Raw genomic sequence first — 11191 nt, forward strand, 5'->3', positions numbered from 1 at the left:
CATGATTTTAGTCTTGAAAAATCATGTGTATTGTAAATTTTCAAAAACAAACTTTTTTCCTATATAGTAAGTAAAGTGCCTTTTATGTGGCAAACACGACAAAAATTATTAATAAAAGTTGTTTAGAATCAACATCACCAAATCACCAAATTTGTTTACCAAATGTTTTACAAATTTCTACAAAAATTACACCATGATGGTATCCTAGTGCTAAAAAACGGGACGACACTATTACTTAAATTTAAATTAATTTTTTAATTTAATTTTGATTCATTCTTACTGCTGATCAAATTACATTGCTTTTGTTATTGTTAGACAACTTTGCTACATCCATTTTATTTAAAATTTATTAATTGCCAATAATTTTAATGTAGGTACTATCTTTCATTGAGTTGGTACGCAACTTTTTGAGCATTCTTTAGAAGAAGACAATAACTTAATTATTATTAAAGATAGAAGAGCGTATATTTTCCTATAATTAGGCATTTTTTATTATTTTTAGATGTAGGATATAACTCGACTATAAAAGAAAAATTACTTTTTTCAGATTATACATATAGGCTGTCCCAGCGGGTTGAAAAAATCCATTAGTGACCTTTAAATGGTAAAATTTAAAAAAATCATATAGGACGTTGATAGATACTAATCTAGTCCATCGCCTAAAATTATTTTCAACTATACAGCGTGTCTCAAAAATAAGTTACATTACAAACTTGTGTTTTTTTTAATGAAAGACCAAATTGTTCTTAGCGTTTTTGGATGTAGATTTTTATGGCAATGTTTTTAGGCTAAACTTTGATTGGTCGATTTTGCTTAGTTTTAAAAATAAGACGGTTTTTTTGCCGAAACCATGCACATTTAAATAATTTATTACACAAAAACTAAGACATCTAGAAATATTTTTTTTACTACCGCAAAGAAGAAGGTTCAAGCTATAAGGTTGTAACATTTTTTAGTCTGTTGCATTTACAAAGATAAAAAAATGAAGGCGTTTATTAAAAGTTCAGTAACTTAAAAAATTTAAATGAAACACCCTATTTATTGTTTTTGCATTTAAAAGATTATTAAATTGTCTTTCTAAAATTATTTACTTTTAGGTGTTTATAATCAAAAAGTAAAAAATTTAACGTTAAACATTAAAAAAAATACTCTTGTTTCAGTAGCCAAAAAGTGCACAGTAGCACAAGAGATGGAAGAAATATAACTCAATAATCACATTTGTGTTAAACTGAATCCATTATTCTTTATTTTTACAATAAAATAATTCAATTTCAGTATTTATAACGACTTTTACAATCTCTGGATAAATCAACGAATAAGTGATCCGTGATGGAATTACTTTGGTTGCCATAGTATCAGCAATGCCCAGATATTGATAGGCATTGTTGCTACAGTTAATATTGAATGTTAAATATATTTTCATTTATCAATTCTAGACAATAAAAGTTATTTTTTTTAGATAGACAATTTATCAATCTATTAGATGCAAAAATAAAAAATAGGATGTTCGATTTAAATTTTTTAAGTTATTTAATTTTTAACAAACTTCTTCATTTTTTAATCTTTACAAATGCAAAACACTAAAAAATTGCTACAGTTTTAAATTTGCAGAAGTAAAAAAATAATTGTTCTAGCTGTCTTAGTTTTTGTGTAATAAATTTTTAAAAAGTGCATGTTTTCGTCAAAAGAAACGTCTTATTTCTGAAACTAAGAGAAATCGACTAATAAAAGTTTAGTGTAAAAACATTGTTTTAAAAAATACCAAGAAACATACAATGTTTCATTTAAAAAAAAAACACAAGTTTGTATCGTAACTTATTTTTGAGACATGCTGTATAGTTGAAAATAATTTTAAGTGATGCACTAAATTAGTATCTATTAATGTCCTATACAATTTTTTTTTTAATTTTACCATTTAAAGGTCACTAATGGACTTTTTCAACTCGCTGGGACAGGCTGTATAATTAGTGTGGTACTGTTGTTTCTTAATGCTTGTAGATATTAATGAAACACGCTTACTGTAAAGCAGTGAAAGAATGTTTTTCCGAAAATAGTAATGAATTTATTATTTTTGGATCTAAAGTCGTTATCATGATAAAAATATTTTTTTGAGGATTTTGTGAAAAGCTTTTGGGGACTGCTGATATATTGGTTTGAATATTTGGTGGTGCCACCTATGTCGCGAGTGGTAAATACAGGTTGTGTTTTTCTGTTTTATCGACCGTTCTTGTCTCGGGTGCGGCATGGTGGCATGCGCTTCTATCTAAAGTTTGGTGAAACGTACGGGGAGCAGGGAGCAGGGAAGCATAGTAATTGCCATTGCCAGCAGCTACAGCTATACCTATAGCTAATACACCTACCATCAACTTCCAACGGCATCGCCCGATCCTGAAATAACGGTGTTTAGCCCACGGTAAGTTTCCCATTTTCATGTAAATCACACCCAACTCCCCGAGCACCCTTGAGAGTATGAGAATATCCTTGAAAAGGAAGGCAATGCCGTAAAAAACTGAAATAGTTTCACCTAGTGAGTATTTGTTGAAGCGTTGAGCCATGACAGTGTAAATTGAAGTGGTTTGCGGGCCCGTTCTGACGTTAAAACCGAAAACTGAGTGCAGTGGACGAATCTGTGATCGGAAGCGGCATCGCGGTGGCCCCCCAGGAGCTGGAAACCCAATGTACGTATTTTGAGTTGTGACAAGGGGGCACTAGCCGTTGTTTTGGGGAAAATCCCGCCTAATTAGCGCCCAGATTCGTAGAGTTGTTGTTCGCAAATCTGCATGGATTGATCACTAGGTGTCTGCTCCATGTGCGTTAGCATCCTGTTGGGTTGTGGTTAACCGTGGTTTATTCTAACCACCGAGATTAGGCCGCTTTCGTAGTTTCGCTTACTCACGAACGACCACGCCGAAATTGACAACTTATCTTCACCGGTTTTTCATTACAGATAGACTGACATTTTTGTGCAACAAGGAAAATGCGTGAATACAAGATCGTTGTCTTGGGTTCTGGGGGTGTAGGAAAATCGGCACTCACCGTGCAATTTGTACAAGGAATCTTCGTTGAGAAATACGACCCTACTATTGAAGATAGTTATAGGAAACAAGTTGAAGTTGATGGGCAACAGTGCATGCTTGAAATTTTGGATACAGCAGGCACAGTAATGTTTTCCCTAAATTCCATCATCAAATATTACATTTATAAAAATTGTTTTAGGAGCAATTCACGGCGATGAGGGATTTATATATGAAAAACGGCCAAGGTTTTGTTTTGGTTTATTCAATTACAGCACAATCAACATTTAATGATCTTCAAGACCTCCGGGAACAAATTCTCAGAGTCAAGGTACATTCAGTTTAATTGCAATTAATTACACACACTTTAAAACGTATGACTAATTGCCTTTAAGGTCACTATTTAGTTCACGTTACACGTACTTTCAATTTTTCTATATAAACATGGCTATTGTAGATGCTAAAACTTAATATGTTGCATATGTATCAATCCATATCAATGTTACATTCATTATCAAAATAAAACCAAGGTCAATATGAGATTGATCACTATTTATGCTATGTTTCTAATCTACATATTGGAAAAGTTGACCTGGTTTATTACTCATTTCCACCCTTCCATCTATTAACACGTTGTTATATATATTTTTAAATCATTCAGGTTCACTTCACACATGTAAGCAATAGTTTTACCACTCAGAACTTATATTTTTACATTTTTTGTATTTCCATCACATGTGGTAGGTAGAGGTCATTGATCAGCACGTATTATATTTGCAGCCGTTTTTTTACATATGTGTTCGACATAACAAAATTTACATAAAAGCTTCGTTTAATGATAAACAGAGTACAATCTACTGATAATGCAAATATAAATGACAGTGGTGCTACTTCCGGTTAAATGCTTCTATATTATTTTTTTAATTTTTTTTTTTAATTTTCAAATCTTGACAGCCTTACTATAAAAAATAATAAAAAAATATATTATAATAATAAACTTTATTATAATAATAAAAAATATATAAAAAATATTAGATTGTTTTCTGGTTGGTTTAGAATCGTTGTACTGGCAGTTGTTACTATTTATTAATTACATTGAAAAAATTAATGTTAATTAGTATACACATCAAACAGCCATTAATTATATTTAGTTTGTATGTTTGATTAGGAATATTTTTGTTACAATTTGTTTGTGAAACTTTGCACTAGTTTAGGATCCGTTGTAGTTTTTTTTTGTTTATTAGGATACCGATGATGTTCCAATGGTGTTAGTGGGAAATAAGTGTGATCTGGAAGAGGAAAGAGTGGTAGGCAAAGAACAAGGAAACAACCTATCGCGCCAGTTCAACTGTGCCTTCATGGAAACCTCTGCCAAAGCTAAAATAAATGTTGTTGATGTAAGTGTTTCATGAGTAGATAATTAGTAGCTTTTTACGATGTGTTTTGTTTTAGATATTTTATGATCTAGTTCGACAAATCAACAAAAAATCACCTGAGAAGAAACAAAAGCAGAAAAAGAAACCGATTTGTGTGCTTCTATAAAAATGTAATGATTTGGAACCAAAAAGTACATTTAATGATTTCAAAGACAATTGCAAGACAAAGTGTGTAAGCGTGAAGGCAAGTGCGGACGAGGAGAGCTTCTTCCAGTGAAGGGTAGTTAAAGTCCTGTATATTCTTTTTATTAAATATTTAAGTATTTGTATTTGTAATTAATTACAAAATATATGTCAGTTAAATTTTTCCAAAATCAAGGTTGTTATTGACTAGATGCAATTCTATTTAGTGATAGAGTATTTTGAAATCTACTGCCAATTTGTGGTGTCAAATAGGGATAGCGATATGTGAATCAGTGGTATGTGCTATTTCTGAGCCAACATTAGTGACGGGACAATACTTCTCTGACCACAGCGTTTTAGGGTGTTTTATATTCCTACATAGAATAAGCCTAGTAAGGTTGGGTTCTTTCTCATTGCATCATGGATGACTAATTGTGGTAGTTCCGGAGTAAGCACTCAAGCTCTCGCACGACCATCTGTCGATAAACATCACTATGTTCTCATGCGATTGCTAGCCTAGCCACATATACATATTTATATGACTATATGATTACTTCATTACGTACTAGTTTTATTTGTGTTAGGTGTCCTTGTAAATGGATGTAGATTTAGCGCGACAGTATATTATTACATAGGACTGTGGTGCTTACTCCGTTAGCAGTGTGGTAGACTAAGGCTCTGTGAGATGGTGCTCCATCTCGGGTGCCAATCTAATGTGAAACATTTTTTTCCACAGTCAAAACTTCTTCTATTTAAACTAAACTGAATTTGTATTTTGATTATGTATTGTAACTGATTTCAAGTATTACGTGTTGAAATTGGAAATTGTGATAACTTTCTCATTAGCTTTTGTGTACGTGGAGGTTAAATGCTCTTATTTCGCACCTGCCTTTTGCACAACAGCGGTAACAAAAAATCACTTAATGCAATGCAATACCGCTTGCCAATTCTTTGAAAGATTATTTTAAAATATAGTTAATATATACATATTATATATTTTGTAATTCACCGGATACTTTTTTAGATTCCAATCACAGATATATGTGTCAGTTGAAAATATCTTCCCATTAAGCAATTAAAAAAGAAATTGTATAAATCAATCTTGTTGTTTTTTAATATAAATGTATGTTAATGTATTCTAATATTGACGCTAAATATAATTAAAATTCAATATTTAACGTCTTGTCTATAAGTGTTCCTTGTAATATAAGACGACTCTGACCAACATTATATGATATACCTTTTTACTATTCTACTTTTGTACATAAAAATATATCATTAATGACAATATGCTTTTGATAAACAAATTTTCTTTTGAACACAATATTCCAAATTCCCTTACGTACCATACCACCCTACAATCCTTCCTGTTTTCACAAAAACTATATGATATTTTTGCTAATGGGGGCTTACTTTTAGTTATTAAAACAATATTTCACACAGGACGTTGTACATAATTATCTTCAACCAATTTTACTCGAAGCACATTCGGTTGTTTACATTTCCGCTCAAAGTGAATCTTCACAAACTCTGTCTTTGACGGAAGTTTTTTTCAAACAACTAAGAAATGAGTTTGGTCAAAGTGTAATCTCCTAATTTAGTCTTAGGAGTTGAATATTTGGTTTGTGGTGTGGTGTTGTAAAGTCGAGATTAGTTTGGTATATACCTATTGGGATGGAGTTTCTAGGGCCATTATTTCATAAATGAATCTGAGCGGGAATATGAAAAGGAAAACAGTACGATGGCGTAAAGGGTTAGAGGATCCATTGTGGGGGTCTAAATTCTTAATTAGTCGAATTAAACGATGCATTTATGTAACGGACGAGGACTGAAATGTATTTTCGTTGACTTCACACCTAACTGATGTTTGAAGCATCTTTTAATGAATAAAACGCGTTGCTAGAAAAATTTTCAACATTCCCACCCTTTCTTCGAACACGCAACCCTGGAGGCGCGGATCGCAAACTTAATTGAAAATGAAATTTATTAGTTGATCGGTTTATTCTAAAAAACAAGCTATTAATAAATTTTAGTTAATAACTAACTAAAAGACTTATCTCGAAAAAATTCTCGTTTCGAATCCTAATTGCGTATATAGGGAACAACATTTTCGGCTTTCTGGTAAATTTTTATCATTTTGCCACTGTTAAAAGAATAGGGTTTTATAATTGCGTTTTTACTGCAAGCTATTGGTTATATCGTACAAGATTTGAGTGATACGAGTAGCTTTATTTTGAAAATTTTCTAAAATTTTGTTTACGAACTCACACTTAGTCTTGAAGATGAAATTAGATGCGCGGTTTTATCACGAATTTTACGATATCTAACTCTTGATTAAATAATTGAGGGAATAAAAACGTTTACGATTTTTGCATGAAGATTTATTGGAAAAAATACGACTCGCGAAATTTTTACGGTGAAATATTTTAAAGCAAAATTTTAACGACTGCTACATTTTTCATTTGTGATACAAATCGAATATTGTTGAATGGAATTCCAATCGAGAGGGTTACAGATGACGTCCTTTTACAATTAATTTTTTTCGAAGTAAATCGGAATTTAATTTGATTTTTGCTAAACAGTCGGGAAATTTTTCCGATTTTCATTTCGTGTCACAACAATGCTGACGTGATGTGATATTATTATAACCTTTCCAAATGCATTTATATCCATATACAAAGATGTACCAACTGTCGAGTCACAAAGAACAAAGGAATTTGACGTTGATACTAATTGTTTTGATGCAATATTAATGGAACATAGAATAGTAGGTATGCTATTGCGGAGTGATGAAAATTATGTATCGTCATCGTAACAGAGTCGTGCTCAATTTGAGAATTTTCGCACAATTAGTTTTGCATTCCGAATTGAGATTAAGCTTGCCGAAGGTCGTATTGGCTTAACTGAATTTTTCTTCCTGAATACTGTTCGCGGCTTGAACTGTATGTGTTGTGGAAAATTTTGAAAGTATTTAAGTTTGATATAAAAACATATATTCATTTGAAATTTAACTACCTACTCGTACATCTTTTTGAAAAATTTCCAATTTAACTTTGAATGCCCAATTTAAATATTGATGTTAAAGAATGTATAATGACTATTCAATTTTAATCCTAAAATGAGCTCTTTATTTTTCGGGAATCTAATATGACGTATTTTTATATTGAAATGCAAAGTTGAGGTTCGTTTTATTCAATTTAACGCTAGTAAGTCTTTACGAATCTTAACGAGGTATAAAGCAAACACCATTAAAAAGTCCAGCATTTCTGCTTACTATGTCAACTCTTCATAAGCCTGCACTGGGAGACCCATTAAAGGAGGTGAGACACATTCCGGGCAATATACGAGAGAAATGTTGGAATGTTGGAACACCACCTTTATAACAGAGGTCATTATGTCATTTTTATGCAGTTAGTTTAAAAACTTTTTAATAAATTTCATCATCACGTCTTTATCTCCTATCGCTTTTCCAGTTAATTACAAAGAGTGCACGACCAGATAATATTACTACGAAAATCAATAACATCAAACTGATATGATATGATAAAACCCAGCACGCAAACTGAAAGGAATTCCAGCAAAATTATAATTCTCATTATCACCTAACGACCCGTTAAAGCTTTCACACTAATCATTCCAACAATGCTTTAATCACCAAATACGCGACATCGACACTCTCTCATCAAACTAAATTTTCCAGTACATAATTAATAGATTATTTGTAACCCAGATAATCTCGTCTTAAAATAACCCCAATATGACAGAGCTCATATTTTGATTGACCATCACGCTATCGAGACCTAGATTTACGTCTTCATTTTTTGTGAAAATGAAAAACGCCGAAGGCTTATCTCGATGGTAATAACTGCCAAATTTTAAAAGCTGTTCTTTGTTAATTGCTTTGAGCTAATTAAAGTGTGAAACGTTGCATTCTATACACAGCAAGGCAAATGACTTTTTGTTGTTTTGTTGCACGAATAATTCGAGAAAAACAGGTGCATATGAAATGCGGTGTCCGGTTTGAAATTGAGTCCAAGGGTTGCGTTTCTACAAAAACAAAATTGTTGCGGCTTGTTAAAAATCTGTGTCGAGTTGGGGAGAGACATAATGAATAAATTAAAATATTGGCTAAGGTATAAAGTGGAAGATGAATGCGTAACACCCCTTCTTGCAGTCTTAATTCTGTTAGACGATTTGTCGTAAAGTTATTTAACTTAATTAAAGGTAAAAACGCTAGAAAATAAACCCGTTTTAGGCAAACATTAGGGCAATTTATCATAAATGATTACTAAAAAATAGAGCTCTAGCAAAACATTAATATGCCGGAAGCAAAAAGCTTTTGTGGCATTTGGGAATTAACAAGCAACTAGAGCTTTTTGTTCAAGTTTATTATTATTCTTGATTCTGGGTGCACAAGAAATGAGATGTCAGTACCTAACGTTTGCGTGATAAAATTTATTACTTAACAAAATAAAATAAAACCCACTAGATTAATGTTTCTTTTCAAAATACACTTTTAATTTATCTATCAAAAAAAGAACACGAACTATCATAGCCAGTCTTAAGGTTATCCTAATAAAACATTTTTGGACAAAATTGACCTCAAGCGGAATGGGCTGTAGAGAGAAAATAAAACGTTTTTTCACTATTGCTAATATTTCAAGATGTCCCAATTCACATATCTATAAACCTTTTTCTTCCAATTTAACGAGGACATTTAGTCTCGATTGTTTCGATTAACGTTGTCAATACATTGCGATAGTTTTGAAATAATAGGCCACGATTGTCACTCTGTTTAGATTAGGTGTGTCAAACCTGGCATAAATATTTGCGGACTTTTCCATACATTTTATAATACTATTTCTAAACGAAGGCGCTTAGAATTATTAATTATGTTCAGTAATTATAATAATAATTTGCACCATAGGCATTTCTAGTTCAATTTTCAATTGCTGATTTACAGTGACAGTACTTTTAACAGTTGCTGTATTAACAAGGTTTTGCGACAGGTAATTTTCGGATTTTGAGCCGACTTAGGTCGAAATTTGGGGTTGTTTTCGAAAACCTTTGACGGATTTGAGTCCGAATTATGAGTTTGATTGGTAAATATTGATTGTCGAGTAATCGGGATGTGCGGGCGGTTGGACAAGAAGAGGGTAGGGACCGTGAGATGGGGCCAAGGATCAGCGACGACACGGAGATATTAGCGTATTGTGAATGTGGCTCCGTGGCCCGCAGTGCACCCAAACGTACGCCTGCGCCGCCGTCGCCGCCACCGACTCTGGCACCGGGCACTAGGACGCATTTGGAGAAGAGGCGGCAGTCCCCCGGGTACAGTTTCTTGGATTCCGGGCACACAGACCTCCACCTTCACATACAGAATTCATACATTTAGTGCATGACGGCGAGGGAAGACGACGGACGACTCTCCGTCGTTTTACATAATCGCTATTACCGAAATACTTTTCTAAACACACACTTAGAGATATGCCCAATCTACCCTCTACGCTAACTCAACCTAATAAGAATTTAAATATTCATATTACACTGATATGCCCAACTCAAATTCACACTCGTTTCATAACACCAAACTTGAGAATTTTTTCAATAAAAACACACACTTTGTATTCGCTGTTTTGCAAACGCAAATTCGTTTATGCGTGTGGTGGTTTTCACTAGTTTACGCGTCATTAATTCGGTTTTATGTTTCTGCCGCAACAACTCAATTCATCTAGTAAAGTATTGACCAGCAGGTTCTCGTCGAAATTAACACTTTTTCCTTCGCTATTCATCATATTTTATTAAGCAACAACGATGGCTTCTAATTATATAGCTTGCTACGCATTTTTGAACTACCGGAAAATTCTACACAATTCATTTTGCTGAATAATAACACAGACAGGTTGAATAGTTTATAATTAGTTTTTGGCGAAATTAAATGCCGGAGGAGCAGCTGCATAGAAATAAATTAATTCAACAGTAATAAAGTTTGTTTTGATATTTTTCAAATATGGAAAGCACTTTTTATATTTTTCCCTGAATCGCCTGATGTATTTAAGAAGGAAAAAAAATGATATAAATAAAATGTAAAAAATTAAATCAAGGCGATTTACTTTGCTGTTTTTTCCCAGCGGATGAAGAGGCCTCTGGCTGTTATGGAAGATGAACGGTTGCTCGTTATAACGTCTAATATTAAAACATTGCATTAACTTATCCATTTTGACATAATAAAACACAAAAGAGAAGGAACTTTGAAATCGATATATGCACACTGCGAGAGCTTTTTCGACGATTTTTATATTCTCCCATGCGAATAAACAGATGAAAACTATATTTCATTTTTTCCTCGATTTCTCTCCTAATTTGACGTAAAGATCGCAACGTCGGTCTTTGTTAAATTTATATGAAGTACGGTCTGTTACGATTAATTCGATTACCCGGAAAATTGAGGATTTATTAATAAAAACTTTGGATAAATAAGAATGAGTTTTATTTCGTTTTGAGTGAAAATCGAACTTGAACAATTTCTTTTAATTTTGTTGGACGTTTTCAACTTTAACTTCTGAATATTCAAATAATATTGTTACTAAAGTTATTTCAAACTTCTGAAACGTGAAA

The 11191-nt window shown here is 32.6% G+C and overlaps 1 protein-coding gene across 3 annotated transcripts; it reads left to right on the forward strand.

Annotated features, from left to right (window-relative positions):
* Positions 1 to 2222: 2222 nt before the first annotated feature.
* LOC123006052 (ras-related protein Rap1) lies at positions 2223 to 5751 on the forward strand. Of its 3 annotated transcripts, none has more exons than XM_044400199.1 (6): positions 2223 to 2413; positions 2545 to 2678; positions 2948 to 3160; positions 3217 to 3345; positions 4259 to 4411; positions 4467 to 5751. In XM_044400199.1, the coding sequence occupies exons 3-6, from the start codon at positions 2978 to 2980 to the stop codon at positions 4554 to 4556; spliced, it is 555 nt and encodes a 184-aa protein (XP_044256134.1). In that variant the 5' UTR covers positions 2223 to 2413; positions 2545 to 2678; positions 2948 to 2977; the 3' UTR covers positions 4557 to 5751. The 3 variants fall into 3 exon arrangements, with proteins under 3 accessions (XP_044256134.1, XP_044256136.1, XP_044256135.1); XM_044400201.1 differs by having other exon boundaries at positions 2573 to 2678; XM_044400200.1 differs by lacking the exon at positions 2545 to 2678.
* The last annotated feature ends 5440 nt before the right edge of the window (positions 5752 to 11191 follow it).

This window comes from Tribolium madens, unplaced genomic scaffold, assembly GCF_015345945.1.
Source record: "Tribolium madens isolate multiple individuals breed KSU strain unplaced genomic scaffold, Tmad_KSU_1.1 Scaffold_2;HRSCAF=44;Tcas5.2_LGX, whole genome shotgun sequence".
Lineage (NCBI taxonomy): Eukaryota > Metazoa > Arthropoda > Insecta > Coleoptera > Tenebrionidae > Tribolium > Tribolium madens.

Coding starts and splice junctions, on each gene's coding strand:
- LOC123006052 (XM_044400199.1), top strand. CDS start 2,978: ATGCGTGAATACAAGATCGTTGTCTTGGGTTCTGGGGGTGTAGGAAAA. Junction 3,161..3,216: donor TTTTGGATACAGCAGGCACA/GTAATGTTTTCC, acceptor AAATTGTTTTAG/GAGCAATTCACGGCGATGAG. Junction 4,412..4,466: donor CTAAAATAAATGTTGTTGAT/GTAAGTGTTTCA, acceptor GTTTTGTTTTAG/ATATTTTATGATCTAGTTCG.